General features: G+C 43.4%; 1 protein-coding gene across 3 annotated transcripts in view; it reads left to right on the forward strand.

Moving 5' to 3' along the window:
- Positions 1 to 24,150, forward strand: part of SEMA5A (semaphorin 5A) — a 553,406-nt gene that overhangs the window by 189,897 nt on the left and 339,359 nt on the right. For all 3 annotated transcript variants that reach the window (XM_075921490.2, XM_006111031.4, XM_075921491.2), the window contains one exon: positions 17,689 to 17,788. In XM_075921490.2, coding sequence (XP_075777605.2) covers positions 17,689 to 17,788 — 100 coding nt within the window. The remainder of the gene's footprint in view (positions 1 to 17,688; positions 17,789 to 24,150) is intronic.

Raw genomic sequence — 24,150 nt, forward strand, 5'->3', positions numbered from 1 at the left:
TTGTAATCACACCTGTCCTCTTCCACCATTTATTCGCCCCCTCCCCCTTATATGCTCTCCCTGCCAGCTGGAAGAGGCAAACTCCATCTATAGCATGGAAATGGAACTGCTGCTGCTGAGGGAGAAGTACCTGGCCCCCAGTGAAGCAGACCCTGAGCTCCTGGGCAGGGCTTATTAAGCAGCTATGACACTAGGCTTCTGCCCAAGTTACAGAGAACCTTGGTAACTAGGTAGTGAAAGGTTTTTTTTTTATTATACTTGTATGTTGTTTGTTGAGTAAAGATTTAATACACCTGCATTAAATTGATCATCATTTACACATGTATTCTAATCATAGAATCATAGAATCATAGAATAATAGGACTGGAAGGGACCTCAAGAGGTCATCGAGTCCAGCCCCCCGCCCTCAAGGCAGGACCAAGCTCCACCTACACCATCCCTGACAGATGTCTATCTAACCTGTTCTTAAATATCTCCAGAGAGGAAGATTCCACCACCTCCCTTGGCAATTTATTCCAATAAAAAATAGCAAATCATTAAGTGTGATTTAGCAGTTTTCTTGTCTTATTTTTTAATCAATTATGAATTATTTTAGGCCCTAAATTTTTCATGTGCCCTAGGCGCTTTGCCTACTGTGTCTAATGGATAATCAGGCCCTGTATATACTTTTTATGTGTGTGCAGATACAATTGTTGCACACTATATAGAGAAATATTGTAGAATTTTTGTGGAGTGTTTTAGGGCTCATCCTGACTAACTTAATTTATTGGAAAAACAAATCTACATAATGCTGAAGCCAAGTGAGTTTTTATTAATAGGGGCAGTCTGGACGCGCCGCGTCGACAAAGAAGCCTTTCTTGATCGGCACAGGTAAACCTGGCTTCACGAGGCATACCTGTGCCGATCAAGAAAGGCTTCTTTGTCGACGCGGCGCATCCAGACTGTCCCGATCTGCCGACAAACAGCTGATCGGCAGAGCGGGGCAGCCATTTAAATTTAAATGAAGCCGCGATTATTTTAATCACGGCTTCATTTCCCTCTGCCGATCTGTCTAATCTACATGCCTCCGTCGACGGAGGCATGTAGTCTAGACACACCCTTGGATAATACATCCAGTGCATTTTTGTTTTAAGTACCTGTATTACAGCTCAAATGGTCTGTATTATTCTGAATTTGATCTCACAACATTTAAATCTCATTTAACTAATTTCTGGTCTAATCCATTTTAGCATATCAAAACAGGACATTACTCCTTCTATGAGCCCTGACTGCTTGAAACAGCTCTTGTCAGTCATCAAAAGAAGCTAAGGCCAGGTCTACATTAGAAACTTTTGCCAGCATAGCAATCTTAGTTCAGGAGTGTGATTTTTTTTTTGCTTTCAAAAGCCCAACAGAAATTTCATTGTCACTGGTTTATATCAAGTTCCCAGGAAGATATTAGATTTTTACAGAGAAATTGAGAGCTGTCTCAGTGAGAGAAATAGTTGACATAATTCTGGAAAACATTGTTGGCAATGTTTTAAAATATACAAAAAGTTCTTGCAAAAAGGTCATGTCTTATGGTAAATAAACAAATGCTCAAAAATAGGATGAAACCCCAATCCACAGAGGAAACAAAAACAAAGTATTCATTGCTTCTTTGAGGTTTTCCAGAAAAGAAAAATAAAACATACATTTTAGAGTTGGTTTAGAACCCCCAAAATGTCTTTTCTTGGCCTCAGTGTCTGACCGCTATAGAATTCTCTAATTTGGTGTTTGTCTAGGGGAAATGGAGTCAGTGCAGTCACTCCTCTTAGTCTTATTGTGTGGTTTATATATAGACAGTACATGTTTAGAGTGCACCATGGAGGAAATGACTTTAGTGGGCTGAATGAAAAGGCATGGATGTTGCATAAACTTTATACCCTTTGAGATGCTTTCATCTCTCCCTTTCTCTCTTTTTGTAGCAAGTCACTTTAACTAGAACTTAGTGAAATTTTTCTTCTGAAGTCATTTTTTCATCCCAAAATGCAGATTTGAGTCATCTAAAATGTTTCAGGAACTTATGTGAAATTAATTGAATTGTTTCAAATGGAAAAAAAAAAGCAATGAAAATTTAGAAAAATAAAAATATTTAATGTCACATTTTTATGTGAAATAACTTTTTACTTCAAATTTTACCTCCAATTTTATTAAGAAAAGGTTAAAAAACTCAACAATTAATACTTTAATTACAGATAGATAGATAGATAGATAGATAGATAGATACGTGAATAACTTATTTTTTTGGTCATTGGATAAGCCTGAAACATTAAAACATCTGGTTGAACCATTTCATTCTATCATCTTCTTTAATTTGCAAAAATATACGTTAGTGTCAAGATCTAAGAATGTCTTTAGACTTCGTTTAAAAAAATGGTGACTTCAACATCTATGAAAAATGTTGATTGTAAGACTTAGGAGACCAAACCCTTGATTTATCCAAACATCAGAGAGAGAGAGCAGTGCCAGCTTCTTCACTTTGTTCTGTCACTGTTTCTCATCCCACACCTAAACAGACCATCTCTTTGGGTGAGGAGGAGAACTCATTTTTCACCACACTTGTGTTTTTTGTTACATGGTGTCAGACCACCAGTTCCTTTCATATATAGGACATGGAGCACCCATTAGGTGGCAGCAGCTTCTAGTTACGTATTATCAAACTTAGATTAAAGAAAAGTTGATGATTAATGGATAAGTATCTTATTGCCTGCTCCTTGAGTCATCTAATCCCTTTCCAATGCACTTGCACAAAGAAACAAAGTACAGGATGACATCCAAAATGTTGACTTTCCTGAAAAATGACACAACCACTCAATAGTTTACAAACAAGCAAGCAACCAAACAAAAAGAATCTACAAATAACACCCTTCTCATGCATAAAACTCTTACCTCTTCAAAGTGAGGGCTGCAGCAATCTAAAATCCCATGCCCGGTTTAACTGTTCCCTAAAGGTTAATCACAAGAAGCAAAGGGAGGGGAAGGATATTGCTATATTACCTCTATATTCCTAGTCAAACAGATCAGGCAACTACGATTTCAAAGCTGATAAAGACCGGAGGGAACGCTTCGGTGCTTTTGTTGTTCTGTGTTTTCATTACTTGAGTACACTGCTCTTTTGCCACAAGTTATTCAGAGCTGGCTGCCACTGGATCAGCAGAGATCCTGACCGCAACACACTGATTCAGTGTCTTTCCTCTCTTCCGACAGATCAGGGTGACTATCTCTGGGCTACTTCCCAAGTGCCCCCATGGGCATACCTGGCTTGGTACCAGCTCCTCCTGGTATTCAGGGAATGAAGACTGGCAGGGTTTCCATCAGTTCTGGACCTGGGGTCATCAGTAGCCCTGATGGTCCTGGACAGTTTTCCACCTCGGGAGTTCAGGAAAGGCACCTGGTTCCTTCAGTGGCTGGGGTCCAACTGAGCTCTTAGCTCCAGCCTTTATACTTTCTGGCCCTGCCCTTTTGCTTCCTGGGGGCAGGTCTGGTTTCCTTTGGCCCTGCTCACCAGGGTGTCTTGGGGAGTTCTTCCCATTCTGGATCAGAGGGAGGGCAAGCTGACTCACTACAGTGCCCCTTCACCATTCCAGAGCACATGTTTCCTGCTGATGATTCTTGTTAAAAATCCATTCAATTTGTGACTGATTCGTTGGGGGGAAATTTTATGTCTCCTGCTCTGTGTTTTACTGCATTCTGCCATATACTGCATGTTACTGGATGATGTTTCGGATGATGACCCAACACAGGTGTTTCATTTTAAGAACGCTTTCACTGCAGATTTGACAATGCAAAGAAAGTACCAATGTGAGATTTCTAAAGATAAAGATAGCACTCAATCTGAGGTTTCAGAATCTAAATGCCTTCCAAAATCTGAGAGGGACGAAGTGTGTTCCCTGGTTTCAGAAGTCTGAAAAGCGCAACACTTTGATGCGGAAGCTACAGAACCTGAACAACCAAAAAAGAAAACCAACTTTCTGCTGGTGGCATCTAACTCAGATGATAAAAATGAACATTCATTGGTCTGCACCGCTTTGCATCATTATTGAGCAGAACCCATCATCAGCATGGCCATGTCCTCTGGAATGATATTTGAAGCATGAAGGGACATATGTATCTTGAGCTCATCTGGCATGTAAATATTTTGTGATGCCAGTTGCAACAGTGCTATATGAACACCTGTTCTCACTCTCAGGTGACTATAAACAATGAGTGGGCAGCATTATCTTTCACAAATAAAAACAAACATGTTAGTTTGGGCGATAGGCTGAAGAATAAGTAGGACAGAGTGAAATTGTAGACTCTAAAGTTTTACATTGGTTTATTTTTATATAAAGTCACTTTTGTATATAGTTACATCTGTAGGTTCAACTTTTGTGATAGACAGATTGTACTACAGTATTTGAATGAAGTGAATTGAAATGCTATTTCTTTTTTTCTTTTTTACAGTGTAATAAAAATAAATATAAACTGAGCATTATTCACTCTGTATTCTGTTGTAATTTAAATCAATGTATTTGAAAATGTAGAAAGCATCCAAAATGTCTATTATTAACAGTGCAATTGCATGATTAATCACTTGCTAGCCCTACTAGAAATGCATTTTGCCTATGTCAGGAAGAGAGACATTTGTTGAGTTTCATCCAGAGAAGTATTGAGCATTGTGGGTTGATATTACACTATTGAAGCCAATGGGAATTTTGCAACCAAATTCAATGTGACAAGAATGAAGGCAGTACTGAGCTGCTGGAAACTATTGTGAGAGTACCAAACTTTGTGTGTGTGTGGGTGAAGACAGCATATCTATATGTCCTTCACTGTGGGTTTTGGCTCTATAATCCTAAATCCTCTTTATGGATAATACATATAGATTGTTTCATCTGTAATCAATACAATTTTCAACCTATTTTTCTTTAATGGAAAATCCAAGTATAAAGCACTATACATTATATTTCAAACTTTCATTTTAGTTAACTGTTTTGGAGCACCATGTGTGAGGCAGCAAAGTTGAATGAAATTAGAACACAAAAAGTGAGGAAACTATGATACTTTTATATCACGTGGCATACAGTCCAGTGACAGATGTATGCTGTTTTTTTCCAGTCAGAAATTCTGTGTAGTGTGTGGCATATCCAAGGCAAAAATCCAGTCTATGGTACTCTTGTCACTTTACTGAGTAACTCGGGCTTTGTGAATCCCAGTGATTTCCTAGGCGATAAAACGTTAGGTGTTATGATGCTCATCATCACAGTGTCTAACTCCTTTTATGCTCCCAGGCCAATGTGCCTTCAGTGGTAGAAGCACATGTGAGATGTTGGGGTATCTGTGTCTACTCTTACTGGATATTTGACTCATCAAGGCATCCTTTCAGGTAGACCAAGCAGTGGCCATGCCACAAACATGTATCTTATTCCAGACACCGAGTTCAGGTGAACTGGAAGAAATCACTTACATCTCCAGCCTAGATAATATCTTTTTCCGGGGACAGTTAGGGATTCTCAGAAAGACAGAGGTTTTTATTTTTAATTAGAAAGATTTTGAAAATGCAATAGAAGTACTATAAGAGAACTTGTACCAAATAGTAATGTTCTTCCTCAAACTCATATGCCTTATTCCAGGGATGGGGAACCTTTTTTGGGGTTGGGGGCTACTGACTCAGAAATATCAGTGGGGGGGGGGGGCACACAAGTGAGAAGAAGAAAAAAAACAACAATCCAAACCCTCACTGACGTGTCCCCTGACTGAGAAGAAGAAAGACACTCTCCACATTCCCCTCACATACCAGAGCCTGAGGAGGGGGTAGCCTAGTAGTTTTGTATGCCTCAGCCCTGCAATGGGATGGCAGGGGAGATGGAGCACCAGTGCAGGCTCCCCAATGGTGGGGGGAGCCCTGCGCCTTGGGGGATGGATCCAGGCAAGCTGGGAGCTGCATCTGGCCTCTGGGCCTGAAGTTCCCCACCCCGCCTTATGCCTTTGGTGGCATATGCAATACTGCATGAACATATAAAAGTGAGGCCTCTGCCACACTGGCTACCAAGATATTATATTTCAAACATAGAAGCATGTTTAGGAATTTGAAACTACCCAGGCATGTGTTCCTATCACTCATATGATGGAGTCAATGTTGCAATGTGTTCAAAGAAATTACATTCAAATTCCCAGCTCCATTAGCCACAATCACCTCTAATGATCCAATTCTGGCCCAGAGAACTCATTTCAAGAACTTGACAGTTCATGGTCACTGGACTTTCTGGGAGAAAAAAGACTAGGTAACTTCATTCTATCAAGAAGTGCAGTACTTGCTGACAATATTACAGTGATGTTTTATGTGAACAAGCTGGAAGAAAACATTCTAGCCCTAAGGGAGTGGTGTATAGTACAACAAATTTATCCAAAGCTTTATCTTTATAAAGCTTTATTTATCTTGCAAGCAAGGAGAGTATGCTGGTAAATCTGCTGATCATGATCAGCTCAAACAGTCACTCAAGAACTCAGTTACAAGCAACATCTTCCTGTGGGAATATTTGGACATGGTCTTATTTGCAACAAAACACGGTCCCTAATACCAGAGACCTTGCTCCAGAGCCAGAACAGACAATCAGTCCATTTCTTTGCATTTCTTCTGCACTATGTGATGAGGTTTGGGGGGAGGGGAAGTGGATCATAGCTATTTGTTCCCCCTAATTCATCTAAGTCAACAAGTTCATAGGAAAATCAAACAAGATGGAACCTAAATTATCCTAGTTGTTCCAGTCTGGGTGATATAATAGTGATGCTACTACAATTATCAAAACGGGAGTATCTGTCTCCAAAATTTTAGACCTTACCAACAAAGAAGAGAGGTCAGATTTTCCATCAGGATACAGGCACTCTGCCCTTGACAGGATGGGATGTAGGATTTTGACAAATCTGGAACTGTTCTGTTTGAAGATTGTGGTAAACTCCAGGAAGGTGTCAACTCATCTCTGTTGCGATCATATGTAGCAAAGGTTTTCTTTGAGGACAACCAACCATAGCATAAATCCAGCTTTGGTTCCTAGTCAATCCATCTTGGAGTGCTAACTTTCCTTAAAATCCTTGTGACTCCTATTGCTGGTAAATTACATCTTATCCACATCACACCTAAGTCAAGCAAATGACCATATTTAGCCATTATGTATTCAATTGGTTCTCAAAGGGCTCAATGAATGTCTAGAATCCTAGTTATAGAAGCCACAGTTACACAGGACCTCAGGAGCTCATGAAACTTTCTTTCAAACCTATGGAAGAATGTCCTGTGTCATTTCTCATCTAAGACAACATTTAATGTAGCAATTGCATCCACTAGAAGGGTGACTCAGCTGCAGTTTCTCATGGCTGAATTCCCTTAACAGTCTGTCAGAAAAATAAAATGGTCCTTTGTCCATCTCTGAATTGATGCCATTCCCAAAATGGTAACAGAATTCCATCTCAATCAGGCCATAAACTAACCCATATTTCTATTAACCTCACTCTCACTCAGGGGAACCTAATCTATCTACCTTAGCTGCTAAGGAAGCATTAGCCTTTTATTTGAGTAGGTCTAAGAAATATGAGACATCTACTAAACTGACTGCCTCTTTATATGGAAAAGAATACAATTCAGGAAATTACATCCTGGTGTGATACTCTGTATTGGAAAGAATTATAAAGATATCTCTAGTTCTCTTCCAGAAGTACTGTGCGGACTTGCTTAGTGTGCAAGCTATTTACATGGCTTGTGTAAGACATGTTCCCATAGTCTGTAGAGCTGCCACTTGGAGCTCCATTCATGCTGTCACCAAAGATAATCTTTTAGGGTATGTCTACATTTGCACCCTAGTTCGAACTAGGGAAGCAAATGTAGGCATTCGAAATAGTCAGTGAAGTAGGGATTTAAATATCCCGCACTTCATTAGCATGATCTTGCCGGAATGTTACCCTGATCAACAGCTGTTTCGAAAGTGAAAGTGCACTCCGGGACGTGTTAGTTCGAACCAAGCCTCTTGCAATTTCTAGAAAGCTCATGTGTCCATCAAAGGAGAGCTCTAGAAAGTAGATAGAGAATACTGGGAAACCAGAAAATTTATTAATTTTCTAGATAACACTGTGAAATCTAGGACTATATCAATGGAACAGGTACTTTTGAAGGACATGATAATGACACTATATAGATGTAGACTTGGGGAAAATAATCTTTGCCATGATGTCATATGACTTTTAAACACCTTTGGAATAAAAAATGTTGAATGTGATTTTTTTGAGCTTTTAAGTCAAATCTGAAGGTTTGTAGGTCAAATTCAAGCCCTTACTTCACATAAACTAAAAATTATATTTCCAATTATATATGGCATGAGTTTCAATTTCTAGGAGTTTGACAGGATGTTTAAACAGTATATTGAGAACTGCATTTAAAATTTTCCAGAATCTAATTTTTAAAAACAAAAGTCACTTTCCTTGACAAGTGAGCAGAAGTTTCTTGTTTTTTAATTATTATTATTATTATTAATTATTATTATTTTATTCATTATATGACTAAGGGGCTTGCTGTGCTAGCCTTGGCTCTCCCCTGGCCACCTGGAAGGGCCAGGCCAAAGTGTAGCAGCCCTGGCTTGCCCCGGCTCTCTCTCACGGCTGCTGGGCCCTCAAGAGGCCAGGCCAGCCCTGGCTCCTCCCACAGTCACTGGGGGGTTTGGCTGGGTTGAGACTGCTGGGGGGCTGGGCTGAGGTTGAGGCTGGCCTAGCTCTTTCCCTCCGATTGCCAGCTGGCTGTGGGGAGGAAGGGTGCATGGGTCTGCCCCCCCCACCCCCCACAAGAGGGAAGGGGGAAGTCGCAAGGCTCCCGTCCCTCTGAAGTACCGGAGAGGGGGCGGAGAGAGAGGGAGGGGGTGGGGTGGCTGAGGGCGGAGGAAGGGGCTGCGGGTCTCAGAGTGGTGTGATTATGTCACAGGAAACGTTATTTTATGTGTATAGAGAGACAACATGCCATTAATTAGCTTTGCCATGCTTGAGAAATGGCAAGAAAAGCTGAGGCCATATATGTGCTTTCAAGAATAGGAAAATATTGTGCCCTAAAGTTGTTGTTAAAAACAAACAAACAGACAATCAATCAAACATCAGGTGATTCACTAATCCATTAGAGAAGAGAGAACATTTGGCCTCTTGCCTCTCTGAATCATTCATCTGTGTCCCACATCTCCTTATTAAAGGCTTAATGAATTGGAACTTGGCTTCAGTCTGTTTTATTGGACTCCAGAGATTGCACGTTATATACCACCCATCTAGAAGTTGCAGTCTAATACAGAAATTTATAGATCGAAAGCTGTGATTTTCAACCTTTTCTGCATTTTCAGACTCCTAAAAAATTCAGATGGAGGTGCAGACCTTTTTGTACATCTTAAATATAGTTTGCAGACCCCTATTGATTTAAGGGAAATTGCCTTCCTAATGATATATGGTAGCACCTTCAACTACTTATGATCTAGGTGGGCTTCATGTTAGGGATGTTAGATGTTGTGTAATTGAATAGTTGTGTAACCATGTGAATTCTTAGCCATCTCTTCTATAGTTCCTGGGGATGGGGCCGGCAGCCAATGTGCTCTCAGTCCCAATCCTGAGGAGTCCCCAGCTGTCCCGTGCTGCTACCTCTATATCAGAGGCAGCAGTGTGGGGTGCCATGTGGTAGCTGGTCGACAAAAGGAGCCAGTTTAAAAACCATCTACCCACTCAGACTGGCTGCCTGCCACCACGCGCTGCTGCCTTCAATAAAAAGGCAGCAGCAGCACAGGGTGACAGCAGCCCCTGTCCACAAGGAGCTCAGACCCCCAATGGACAGGGGCTGTTGCCATGGACTAGCCTCTGTCTATGGGGAGCTCGGGCCACTGTGGAGAGAGGCTGCTTCACAGCAGCCTCCCCTAACCCCTGCTGCAGGTGGCACCATGAACCTGGTGCTGGGGGGAACCGGCTTTTAAGCTAGCTCCCCCCGGCCCTCCCTGCCTGCGTAGGAGGCAGCAAGAAGAGGGGGAAGGCAGATCCACAGAGCTGGCTTGAAAGCCAGCTTTCCACATGTATCGTCTCCAGCCTGCCTCTCCCCTCACCCTACGCATGGCTGCCTGTCGACCAGAGACAGCAGGATGTGGTGTGGTGGGGCAGGTAGATTTAGTGCTCATAAGGAGCCTGCTGAAAGTCAGCTCTTCAATGTCATTGGATTCCATTCCCTGCCCTTGCTGCCTCTGATACAGAAGCAGCAAGAGGTGGGGAGTGAATATACTCGATGAGATTAACTGATAAGACCAGGCTTATCGGTTAATTGTGTAGTCGACTACACGTTGACATCCCTAGTTCATGTGTCTCTCTTCAAATTTGCAAAGTTCATACATTATTTTTGCTGAATTAATTGTGACTTCAGGGATGATCAAGAGAATATGAAAAAGATCTATTATATTTTATTTCTTATGGTTTATTTATATGCTGGATGACTTTTTTCCCTTCTAATTTTAATTTTAAAAAATTTTCCTGGGAGATTTGTCCTTAGTTTTTAACAATTAACACTCAGCAAGAAAGTTCATTTCATCATATACTTCAAAGGCCTTGGGTCACTGATAGGGTGTGTCTAGACTACATGCCTCCTTCGACGGAGGCATGTAGATTAGCCAGATCGGAAGAGGGAAATGAAGCCGCGATTAAAATAATCGCAGCTTCATTTAAATTTAAATGGCTGCCCCGATCTGCCGATCAGCTGTTTGTCGGCAGATCGGGGCAGTCTGGACGCGACGCGCCGACAAATAAGCCTTTCTTCATCGGCACAGGTAAGCCTCGTGAAACCAGGTTTACCTGTGCCGATGAAGAAAGGCTTCTTTGTCGGCGCATCGCGTCCAGACTGCCCCGATCTGCCGACAAACAGCTGATCGGCAGATCGGGGCAGCCATTTAAATTTAAATGAAGCCGCGATTATTTTAATCGCGGCTTCATTTCCCTCTTCCGATCTGGCTAATCTACATGCCTCCGTCGAAGGAGGCATGTAGTCTAGACACACCCATAGAGACTTCAGTTATAATGGAGTTAAATAGTGACTGTGTCAGAACCATTGATCTAGAATTCCGTGCACCAATAGACATTCAGGACTGGAGCTACCAAAACAAACATCACTATGGCTATGTCTACACTACACTTCTTTTTTGGAAAAAGGTAAGCAAAATTGCACACCGTAATTTTCACACCTTTTTCCAATTCTTTTTTCGGAAGTGGCTTTCCTGAAATTTGGCCCATCTACACTGGGCCATGTTTTGGGAAAACCTCCCTTTTCAGAAGAGCCCTTCTTCCCCATGAAATGAGGTTTACAGGGCTTCCAAAAGAGTGCATCTGCTGTTCCGAAAAAAATTTCAGAAGAGCAGACGTATTCCCCGATGCAGCCGAGTTTTTCTGGAATACCTATGGTATCCCGGAAAAACTCTGTAGTGTAGACGTATCCTATACAACTTTGATTGTAGGCAGCACTGTAGCTTTGTTGATCCCAGGATATTAAAGGGTATGTCTACACTACAAAGTTAATTCGAACTAACAGACGTTAGTTCGAATTAACTTTCATAGGCGCTACACTAGCGCTCCGCTAGTTCGAACTTAATTCGAACTAGCGGAGCGCTTAGTTCGAACTAGGTAAACCTCATTCTACGAGGACTAAGCCTAGTTCGAACTTACTAGTTCGAAATAAGGGGTGTGTAGCCTCTTAATTTGAACTAGTGGGAGGCTAGCTCTCCCCAACTTTCCCTGGTGGCCACTCTGGCCAACACCAGGGAAACTCGTCTGCCCCCCTCCCGGCCCCGGACACCTTAAAGGGGCACGGGCTGGCTACTATGCCCGTGCCAGGTGCAAGCCTGCCAGCATCCAGCTAGCAGACCCTGCACCTGGCACGGATTGAGCCAGCCACCCGATGCCCCCCAGCCCTTCCCCTCTTCCCGGGACAAGGCTGGCGGCTCCTGGGAGCTTGCCCGGTACCGCAAGAGGCGGGCACCCGCCTGGTCTAGTGCGGACATCGTGGACCTTGTCCATGATCTCCGCACTAGGCACAGGAAAGTGGCCGGCTAGGGCAGGAGAGCTGCCAGCCTGGCCACCCAGGAGCAGGTGTGCATGAAAATCAAGGTGGTCCACTGAGACCCCCCAACCCTGAGCCCTGAGCTTACAATGGCCGTCCTGGGTCAGACCAAAGGTCCATCTAGCCCAGTAGCCTGTCTGCCGACAGCGGCCAACCCTAGGAACCCTGGAGGGGATGGACCGAAGACAGTGACCAAGCCATTTGTCTCGTGCCATCACTCTCCAGCCTTCCACAAACCTTGGGCAGGGACACCACTCCTACCCCCTGGCTAATACCACTCCATGGACCCAACCTCCATGACTTGATCTCACTTCCCTTTAAACTCTGTTCCAGTTCTAGCCTTCACAGCCTCCTGCAGCAAGGAGTTCCACAGGTTGACTCTTTGCTTTGTGAAGAACAACTTTCTCTTACTAGTTTGAAGCCTGCTACCCATTCCTTTCCTTTGGTGTCCTCTAGTCCTTCTGTTATGGGAACTAATGAAGAACTTTTCTGTATGCAACTTCTCCACCCCACTCCTGCTTTTATAGACCTCTATCCTGTCCCCCCTCCATCTCCTCTTTTCTAAACTGAAAAGTCCCAGTCTCTTTAGCCTCTCTTCATATGGGACCTCTTCCAAACCTCTGATCATTTTAGTTGCCCTCCCCTCTTCCACCCTCTCTCTTCCCCTCTCCCACCTCCTTTTCCCAGTCTCCCCCAGTTTTGTTCAATAAAGAGAGATTCTATTTTTGACCACACGTTTTCTTTATTTTGTACATCATGAAGGGGGGCTAGGGAGGGATCAGTGGAAGGAGGTGAGGGAGGAATGGGGTATGAGGCCCCGATGGGGAGGACTGGGCTGGCTCTGTGGGCTTCTGGGTGTGGAAGCTCTCCTGCAGCCTCCCAATTGCCCCCTCTCCCCAGATGGCAGCCTGCGGCAAGTGCAGCCTGTCTGATGGCTGAGTGCTGTGATGTGCCCAGTGTGGGCACTCAGGACACTCCAAGCCAGGACTGCTTTGCAAGCGGGGCACCCCTGAGAACTGTCTGTCCGGGGTGGGGGGTCTGGTCCCTTTAAGCACAACCCTCAGCTAGCCTGAGGCAGCAGCTCCACGCTCTAGGTCCTCCTCTGATGCCCTGCCGGCACTGCTTCTGGCCATCCTTAACCCTGGTTCAGGGTCCACTCAGTGTGGACATGCTAGTTCGAATTAGCAAAACGCTAATTCGAACTAGTTTTTTAATCTGGATGCGTTAGTTCGAATTAGCTAAGTTAGTTCGAATTAGCGCTGTAGTGTAGACATACCCAAAGAGACAAGGAAGGTGGGATAATTTTATTGGACCAACTTCTGTTGATGAGAAAGAAACTTTTGTGGTTGCACAGAGCTCTTCAAGCTGGGAAACAAGTTAAAGCTTGTGCAAGAGCTGTGAGTAAGCCTGGAAGCTTATCTTCCACCAGTGTAAATTGATTAATGAAGATATTGCCTCACCCACTTTGCATCACTATAAGCATAAGTCATGTGGATCTATATGATATGCAAAGATATATCTAATTTTCCCAGTTATTCAACATTTTCCACAGAGATCAAAATCATACCATAAATGAGTAACTATAGCTATTGCCAACAAAGAGCATGTATTATCCAAAATCAAGCATAAAATAGCTTATCCACATACCTTGCCTCAGCCACATTGAGATGGATGAAAGATAAAATTTAGTAGGGTTTTGAGATAAAATCATTATCCTTTTCTTTGCTGGAAGATACCGAAGAGTATCTGGTCATATTCTCCTGCTGCACTCCAGAGAATGTGCTTTTTTCTCAATGGCAATGAGAATCAGTAACTTATTAATAGGAGCGTGTTTCATTCATTGATGAGTAGAAATAGGAATGAAAGAATTCTGCAGTAGGTGGGTGGTAGGGAGAGGAAAGGCGAAAAATGAGTAGTCAAAAAAACCAATTTTGCAAATGCAATTTTTCTTTCTCCATATCTCTTTTTTTATATTCATGAAACTGTTTTGTGTAGTTGTTATTTATAGAAATATTTATTTAATGAAGTGAAGCTTAAAAAGTAAAAAAAACAACACTAAAATGGATTAGGTTTAGAAAAATCACTCAAAAACTGTATCTGTCTGAATCATAGTTTAAAAATGGAAGAATATGAAATCCTACAATGTCAAAGTAGAGAATCTGTAGGTGCACCTATCTAAGAAAGAAAGAGAAATGCTGCAAAGACTGCACCAAACATAATACAGTAAAACTCCAATTGTCCGGCTTCCAGTGGTCCGGCACTTGTGATAGTCCGGCACCAACTGGAACCCAGAAGTGCTCCGGCCAGCCGGACAATTGGAGCTGCTCTGCGCCGCTTCCCCAAATCCGCTGCTGCTGCTGCTGAAACTGACCAGCTGCGGACCTGGGGAAGCGGCACGGAGCAGAGCAGCTAGGGTGCTGCCAGATTGGTCCTGCAGCGTCGCCCCTCACCTGAGTGGTGCTGTGGGACCAACCCGGCAGCACTCTAGCTGTTCTGCCCCATGGCTTCCCCAAGTCCTCCGCTGCTGAAACTGACCAGCGGCGGACTTGGGGAAGGATGGGCAGAGCAGCTGGGGTGCTGCCCGGTTGGTCCCGCAGCGCTGCCCCTCGCCAGCACCCGATTCGCCCCACGCTGCGCCGTTCCCTGCTCACACCCCCCCCCCCCCCCCGCCACAGACCCGTCACAGCCCCCCTGCCGGAGTACCTCCTGATCCTCCGGCATATCCAATAATCCAGCACCTCCTGGGTCCCAATGGTGCCAGATTATCAGAAGTCTGCTGTACAAGTGAATGTAGGGATAGGTGTAACTTCTCTTATCATTTGTTAAGCTGTCTTCATATATTCTTTTGGTCTTAATGAGACTAGCACATGGGCATCAGGGATGATGGAAGGAAAAGAGCAAGGTAATAGCTGAAAATTCTACCTCATCTTCATTCTTTTGGAGATTACTAACATATCACAGCTGTCACGTGAATTAACTGTAGATGTTATGTTTAGGACATTATACAATATTACAGAATTGTTATTTTACCATTTTTAGTCTGAATTATTTTAATGTTATTAAAATAAACTTTTTGTTCTAAAGTATATTTTAATTTGCATCTGGTGAGATTACTGAACATGTGGTACCGGTATCACCCACAGATTTCTATTAATATTCCAAATTCAGTAGTTTTAAAAAGCGATGGAGAAAAATGCCTGCTATTTTTGTAAAGCCAGTTTGCTGAAGAAAACTGTGTTGCAAATGTTTCTTGATTTAACTTAAAAATTATGGTCACTCTGCATTTATCTCTATACAGTGACAGATGGGACAACATAACATGAAAAGTCATTGGATGACACGATAGTTTAAAAATTTTACTATCCGGTGACTGACTGCACCCCTGTATTCACAATCTACTTACTACTGTATAAATCTTTGCTCAAAATGTGACTTGTCTGCTATTATTTAAAAACCAATAGCTCACTGGTCAGTAATATGGTGAAATGTATGTGGCAACATTAGGGCTGTGTCTACACTGCACCCCTTTTCCGGAAAAAGGATGCAGATTAGACACTTTGGAATAGGGAAATCCGCGGGGGATTTAAATATCCCCCGCGGTATTTGCATTAACATGGCTGCCGCTTTTTTCCGGCTTGGGGATAAGCCAGAGAAAAGCGCCAGTCTAGACGTGATTCTCCAGAAAATAAACCCTTTTCCGGAGGATCTCTTATTCCTACTTCTTGCCTAAACCAACAACACCCTCCACCCCAACAAACCTCACTGACCTGGGCTCAAGTGCGAACGACCAACTCCCCGCTACTGACAGGACCCCGACTGAGAAGGAGAAAATAAAAAGAGAGACATGCTTCACACACACAACTTAGGATGCTAGTGGCACTCTCACACTCCAGCCCTGTGGGGAGGGAAAGGTTGAAAGAGGCACAGAAGCTCAGTACTTCCTTCCAGAGCTGGATTAACTACTCTGGAGTCTGAGGCAATACATTTTGTGGGCCCCCCCTAGGCTATGGGGTGGGGAAAAAATGAGCCTCATGGATCAAGGCAAACGAGGGGACCAGATCTGGCCCATCCCTGCTATAATAGTTTCCATTGTGTCCATATCCTCACAATGACAGGAGGCACTACCTTGACACTTCACATTGATTTCACCAGACCTACTTACCTCATACAGATATCAGCACAGACTATGCAAACCTACACACCTAGGACCTTTATTTATATTTAGCTAGCATTGCTTAGTGACTACATTCAAAATATTTTTTAAAATGCTTCACTAAGCTGCAGATTGGAGGAAATCAGGACTTTTGTGCTGTTGTTATTAAAAAAGGGTTAGTTTTACATTCAGTGCCTATAAATAACATTTTGTGTGTGCATAGTGTGTCTGCATGCTGTGTGCTCAAATCATCCATGTCCATACTCAGTTCGGCACTCAACTAGTCATATATGTACAGAAATAGTTGTTTTGCACTGATACATCAAGAGCTTCTATTGATTAGTTAGGTATGCACACTTGCTTATAGTGTGCTTCATTTAAAAAAATCTGGATCTGTACGTGTAAACTGAGTGCGAAGAGTGTTGATGCTTCTCTAATTGTAAAGATAGCCCTTTGGCCTTCAGCCTCTGTATTTTATTGTGCTACATCATTATTTCTCTAAGAAAAGCTTACAATAAAATCGACAAAAATGCATTGGCTGAATGTGATGTTTCTTGCTCACTCCCACTTGTTTTGTGTTGAAAATGATTAAAAAGCAAACAAGCAAGTAAACAAACAGACGCGACTTTTTGTTTAATACGTTTAGCCCATGAGGACTTTTTTTGTGTTTATTTTTTGATGTTCTTCAGCTATTTCTGGTTTATTTGTACATGAAATAGTTGTGTTCACATTTGGTTACCCTCCAGTCTAATGAATTGTGATAAACATTATGTTGTTCTCTGTCTTGTTCAGTGCTTGGGGAAGAAAAGCACATCTGGCTTGTAAATCAGAACTAAACATGTTAGGGGATGTCTACACTACCACCCTAGTTCGAACTAGGGTGGTAATGTAGTCAACCAGAGTTGCAAATGAAGCCCGGGATTTGAATTTCCCGGGCTTCATTTGCATGTTGCCGGGCGCCACCATTGTTAAATGTCCGCTAGTTTGGACTCGGTGCCCGCAGCTACACGCGGCACGAACTAGGTAGTTCGGACTAGGCTTCCTAGTGGAACGAGGAGTACAGGTAGTTTGGACTAGGAAGCCTAGTCCGAACTACCTAGTTCGTGCCGCGTGTAGCCGCGAGCACGGAGTCCGAACTAGCGGACATTTAAAAATGGCGGCGCCCGGCAACATGCAAATGAAGCCCGAGAAATTCAAATCCTGGGCTTCTTTTGCAACTCCGGTTGACTACATTAACCACCCTAGTTCGAACTAGGGTGGTAGTGTAGACATACCCTTATATAGGTCTGTAGTACAGATTATGTACACAGTGATGAAAAGAAGAACACTGGAATACCTCTAAACCCTACAGTACCTTTGATATGTAATGTGTGTTACCCGATACATTATAACTACCTGTCCTGCAAATAACAATCTCTTTTTATTTCTTTAGAAATTGCTCCCTGGTTACATGTATTCAGAGCAGAGAATGCTGTGGACTTCTCACAGTTAACATTTGACCTAGGCCAAAAGGAACTTATTGCTGGAGCAAGGTGAGAAATGTATTTGCTTTTGCTGATTATTTTTGTGTGTAGTTACATGCCCATGGGCCAAATTCTGCAATTTCATTTACTTTAAGTCATGAAGACCCACTGAACTGGATGCAAGCTGAATCTCCTCTATTATAATTGACAGGAGATTTAAAGTGCTGGGTTGGCTTAGGGTGAATATGAAGTTGTGCTGTCTTCTCATTTTTAGGAACCTTGTCCTATAGTCATTGCAAACTGAGAACTGAGAGATCAGTGCAGAACATGATCCTATAGTGAGAGATAAAGTTGCTTTAAGCCCAGGTGGCAAAAGCTTAATTCAGTACATATTTTATAGCAACCCCAAATAAGTGCTTTATGGCACTTATTTTCCCCCTTATACGAGCCAATTCATGGTTCTCTATGGTCATTGTTTCCTCCACATGCAGAACTTCTATTAAGTATTAGTCCTCAATAGCATGAATCTCAATCATCCTTTTTCTTGAATGTGATATTTATTAAGCAGTAATTTTCAAACTGTGGTCCATAGTGAATTACACTCACATTTTCTGTAGAGCTACTTCTATCCTAGTGGTGAACCATTTGCTGGTCTGCAGACACTGATTGTCTTAGTTGTTATAGTCAAGTAGAATTTTTAGGTTTCCCTTAGATTTTAACCAATTAAACTTAAATTTTAACAAAATATTTTGGCTCTATTTAACTTTGTATCTTAGAATCATAGAACCATAGAGCTGGAAGAGACCTCAGAAGATCAACAAGTCCAGCCCCCTGCTCTAGGCAGGACCAACCCCAAATAAATCAACACGGCCAGGGTTTTGTGAAGCCGAGACTAAAACACCTGTAGGGATGGAGACTCCACTACTTCCCTAGGTAACCCATTCCAGTGCTTCACCACCCTCCTAGTGAAATAGTTTTTCCTAATATTCAACCTGGACCTCTCCCACCACAACTTGAGACCATTGCTCCTTGTTCTGCCATCTGTCACTACTGAGAACAGCCTCTCTCCATCCTCTTTGGAATCTCCCTTCAGGAAGTTGAAGGCTGCTATCAAATCCCCCCTCACTCTTTGCTTCTGAAGACTAAACAGACCCAACTTCCTCAGCCTCTCCTCATAGGTTATATGCTTCAACCCCCTAATAATTTTGGTTGCCCTCCGCTGGTCCCTCTCCAATGCGTCTACATCCTTTTTGTAGTGGAGGGCCCAGAACTGGACACAATACTCCAGATGTGGCCTCACCAGAGCCAAATAAAGGGGAATAATAATATCTCTGGATTTGCTGGCAATGCTCCTCTTAATGCAACCTAACATGCCATTAGCCTTCTTGGCTACAAGGGCACACTGTTGACTCATATCCAGCTTGTCATCCACTGTAACCCCCAGGTCCTTTTCTGCAGAACTACCAGCCTGTAACAATGCTTGGGATTCTTCTGTCCCAAGTGCAGGATTCTGCACTTGTCCTTGTTGAACCTCATCAGATTTCTTGTGGCCCAATCCTCCAATTTGTCTAAGTCACTCTAGACCCTATCTCTGCCCTCAAGTGTATCTACCTCTCCCCCTAGCTTAGTGTCATCCGCAAACTTGCTGAGGGTGCAATCCATCACCTCATCCAGGTTATTAATAAAGATATTGAACAAAACTGGTCCTAGAACCAAACCTTGGGGCACTCCGCTAGAAACCGACTGCCATCCTGACATCGAGCCGTTGATCACTACCCACAGGGCCCAGTCTTCTAGCCAGCTTTCTATCCATGTTACTGTCCATTTATCCAATCCACATTCCCTTAACTTGCTGGCAAGAATATTGTGGGAGACCGTATCAAAAGTCTTGCTAAAGTCAAGGTATATCCCATCCACTGACTTTCCCACGTCCACAGAGCCAGTTACCTCATCATAGAAGCTAATCAGATTGGTCAGGCACGACTTGCCCTTTGTGAATCCGTGCTGACTATTCCTGATCACTTTCCTCTCTTCCACGTGCCTCAAAATGGATTCCTTAAGGATCCTTTCCATGATTTTTCCAGGAACCAAGGTAAGACTGACCGGCCTATAGTTCCCTGGATCGTCCTTCTTCCCTTTTTTGAAGATGGGCACTACATTTGCCTTTTTCCAATCATCCGGGATTTCTCTCAACCTCCACGACTTTTCAAAGATAATGGCCAAAGGCTCCTCAATGACATTTGCCAACTCCCTCAGTATCCTCGGATGCATTTAGTCCAGACCCATGGATTTGTGTACATTTAGCTTTTCTAAATAGTTCCTAACCTGTTCTTTACCCACCAAGGGCTGTCCATCTTCATCCCATCTTGCGTCACTTAGCGCATTAATCCGGGAGCCCACCTTGTCCGTGAATACAGATGCAAAGAAAGCATTGAGTACTTCAGCTTTTCCCACATCATCTGTCACTAGGTTACCTCCTTCATCCAGTAGGGGCCGCATACCCTCTCTGATCACCTTCTTCTTGTTAACATGCCTATAGAAACCTTTCTTGTTATCCTTCACATCCTTAGCCAGTCGCAATTCCATTTGCGCTTTCACCTTCCTGATAACCCCCTGGCGTTCCCGAGCTATACATTTAAACCCCTCTCTGGTCATTTGTCCAAGTTTCCACTTTTTGTAAGCTTCCTTTTTGTGCTTAAGTTCACCAAGGATTTCCCCTGTAAGCCAATCTGGTCTCCTACCATGTTTGCCTCTCTTGCTACGCATTGGGATGGTTTATTTCTGTGCCTTCAATAAGGCTTCTTTAAAATACTGCCAGCTGTCCTGGACTCCTTTCCCCTTCATGTTAGCATCCCAAGGGATTCTGCCCATCAGATCTCTGAGGGAGTCAAAATCTGCTTTTTTGCAGTCCAAGGTGTATATTTTATTACTCTCTTTTCTTCCTTTGGTCAGGATTCTGAAATCTACCATCTTATGATCATTGCTTCCCAAGTTGTCACCCACCTCTACTTCCCCTATTAGTTCCTCCCTGTTTGTGAGCAGAAGGTCAAGCTGCGCACGGCCCCTGGTCGGATTCTTCAGCACTTGTACCAAGAAGTTATCCCCAACATTCTCCAAAAACGTCCTGGATTGCCTGTGTACTGCCATATTGGTTTCCCAGCAGATGTCAGGGTGATTAAACTCCCCTATGAGAACCAGGGCCTGTGATCTGGAAGCTTCTCAGTTGTCCGAAGAAAGCCTCGTCTATCTCATCCACCTGATTCGGTGGCCTGTAGCAGATACCAACCACAACATCACTGCTGTTGTTTGCTCCTTTAAACTCAGCCCATAGACTCTCAACATGTTTTTCTCCCTCTTTATACTGGAGTTCAGAGCAATCGTAGTGCTCTCTTACATATAGTGCAACTCCTCCTCCTTTTGTCCCCTGCCTGTTCTTCCTGAACAGTTTATACCCTTCCATGACAGCGCTCCAGTCATGCGAGTCATCCCACCAAGTCTGTTATCCCAATTAAATCATATTTCTTGGACTGGGCCAGGGCCTCCAGTTCTTCCTGTTAGTTGCCCAGGCTTCTCGCATTAGTGTACAAACACCTCAGAATAAAGGGGAATACCAGTTGATCGCCCTATCTTCTCCATTCTAATCAGGGGTCCTCCTTTGTTGCTTGTTCCTCTCTGCATTTCTTCCCAGTATCTGACTTTCCCATTACCCTCAGGGTTTTGGTCACCGTCCCCCGACGAACCTAGTTTAAAGCCCTCCTCACTAGGTTTGCAAGCCTGCCCGCAAAGATGCTCCTTCCTCTTTTGGTTAGGTGGATCCCATCTCTTCCTAACAATCCTTGTGCCCAGAACAGAGTCCCATAGTCAAAGAAACCAAAGCCCTCTCTGCGACACCACCTCACTCCCTATTTGTTGCCGGGCAGACTCTGAGTTTGCCTTGGCTCCCCCTCGGACAGTGTGCCTCTCCCTAAGCTGCCAGCAGACAGAGCCCCAGGAATCTAGGTAATCTACTTGGGGGTTACATTAGGATAGATTGTTAGCCATAAAGAGTTCACCTGTGCTGTAGGCCACGTATAACAAAGTGTGGCAACTAAGGGTTAGCAGGCAATGGAGTGAGTTACAAATTGTTGTAATGACTCATACAACGAATCTGTCTCTTAAGTCCTTGGTATTTAGTGTCCAGCAGACTTATAAATTTAAGGCCTCAGGCTTATCTTTGAAGGTGTTATGCAGGCTTCCTTTGAGGATGAGGACTGACTGAGAGGTCAGATTGCAAAGCACACAGATGTATACATCTGCAGCCAGTCAACCACTTCTCCATTGTGCTTGCAACTAGTCACAAGGAAACCTTTGTGTTCACACACCATACCTTCACTTCTTCTGGAACAGAACTGGAGCAGCTGTGAGCCCTGGATCCACCAGAGCAGCAGCTGGGATTGGGTCAGGCTCGCTGGGACTTGAACTGTGGTGGTCATCTCTTGCCCCAGTAACAGAGTTGAGACTGGAGCAGCTGCGAGTCCCCAGCAGCAGTCTGACTATTTGTCCCCCCATCCCAAGATATTTTTAGTGCAAACCAGGGACAGGTCATGGGCTTCTGTGATTTTATGTTCCTTCTCCATGAACTGACCAAGGTAGAATTTTAATACTACTGATCAGCTTGGCCATCCGGCTTATTCCCTTGGATGGCAGCTTCCTATTGTTTCAGCTATTATTGTACAAAGGGGTATTTAATTGTTACGTCCATTCAGCCTGAAAGAAATGTGCTTACTACACCTGTCAGGTGTAGCTATGCAATTGTCTATAGATCAAAGACTGACTCAGTGGCAACCATTGAGAGTTTCCAGCAGAACAGCTGTCCCCTCCCCATCCTCCAGTCTCCCATCACCTATCTGCTCATCATTCTGATGGATTTTAAATGTTGACACCATAAATGACACATCCCAGACAGAAAGAAAATAAAATAACTTTTTAAAAAAATAATACAAACTTAACTATGTACATATTTACTCAGTGTTTTTCTCTCAGCACATCCTACAAATCAGCTTGACTCTGATCTAATCTTCTTCGAGTTCCCTCTCTCTGCACTGTCTCCTTTCTGCCAAATCAGAAGGGAGCACCTCCGGTAGGGTCCTGATAAGAGTCTTTTCTTTCTGTGGCGGCATTAGTTGGGACAGAGTTAATCTATTCAATTTTAATGAGGAATTCATTATTGTCCCAAATCTTTTAGCTGACAAATTTGAGGAACTGTCCCAGACTGAGTTGTCAATAGGAGGTATCAGTTGGACAGATTGATACATTAAGCAGTAATGCACCACTAGGAGCACATGATATTCACTCGAGTTCTGAAGTAACTCAGATATAAAGCTGCAGGTCTATTAAATCTGGTATGCAACCTATTGGTTCAAAGCAGCCTCTGTACCAGATGACTGGAGATCAGCTAATGTAACAGTTATTTTTAAAAAAGGCGTCAAAGGCACTTACACACCATTAAAACTAACTTCAGTTCCGGGTAAATCAGTTGAAATAAGAGTAAAAAATCAGAATGATCCAGGCACAGGAACAAATACAATTTGTTGGGAAACAGAACACAGTTTTTGTAAAGGGAAATAATACCTCAACAATCTATTAGAATTCTTTTTTTCACTCAGAGAAATAGAACTAGCAGAATCTTGTTTGGCGGATAAGGCAATATGCCGCAATAAGGCAATGTGCCACATTTATTGTGAATGTAGAATTAATTTACTGTCCCTAGCTACTAAAATTACCCAACACACATACACACACTCATACACACAGTTCCACAGATGGGAATATAATTACCAGCCTCAGTTGCTGTTCCACTGGCCAGGTGGTCTAACCATAAGGAGGGGAGCTGGGTCGTGTCAGTCCACATGATGCTCCTGGAGGATGATTGTAGAACTAAAAGACCCAATCATATAGTTTTACATTTATCTTTTGATATGTTTTAGTTCAGGCGTGGGGAACCTTTTTGGGTTGGGGGCCGCTGATACACAGGAAAATCAGTCAGGGGCTGCACATAAGTGAGAAAGGAAAAAAAAACAACCCAAACAAAACTCCCCCACCCCAAAATAAACCTCTCAACACTGATGTGGCCCCCGACTGAGAAGAGAAAGACACTCCCCACATTTCCCTTGCACAACAGAGCCTAGAGGGGCACAGGCTAGTAGATTTTGTGTGCTCCAGCCCCACAGGACAGCAAGGGGGCTGGAGTGCCAGTGTGGGCTCCCCAATGCTGGGGGTTGGGGGAAAGCCCAGAGTCTTGGGGACCAGTTTCAGGCAAGCGGGGGGCCACATGTGGCCCCTGGGCCTTATATTCCCTACCCCTGTTTTAGTCCTCAAACCTTGTCCTGTTTCACTGCCCCAGGACACTGTATGATCATGAGTCCTCAGTTCAATCTTTTACTGATAGGGCG

This window comes from Pelodiscus sinensis, chromosome 2 (genome assembly GCF_052426305.1).
Source record: "Pelodiscus sinensis isolate ZL-2025 chromosome 2, ASM5242630v1, whole genome shotgun sequence".
Classification (NCBI taxonomy): Eukaryota; Metazoa; Chordata; order Testudines; family Trionychidae; genus Pelodiscus; species Pelodiscus sinensis.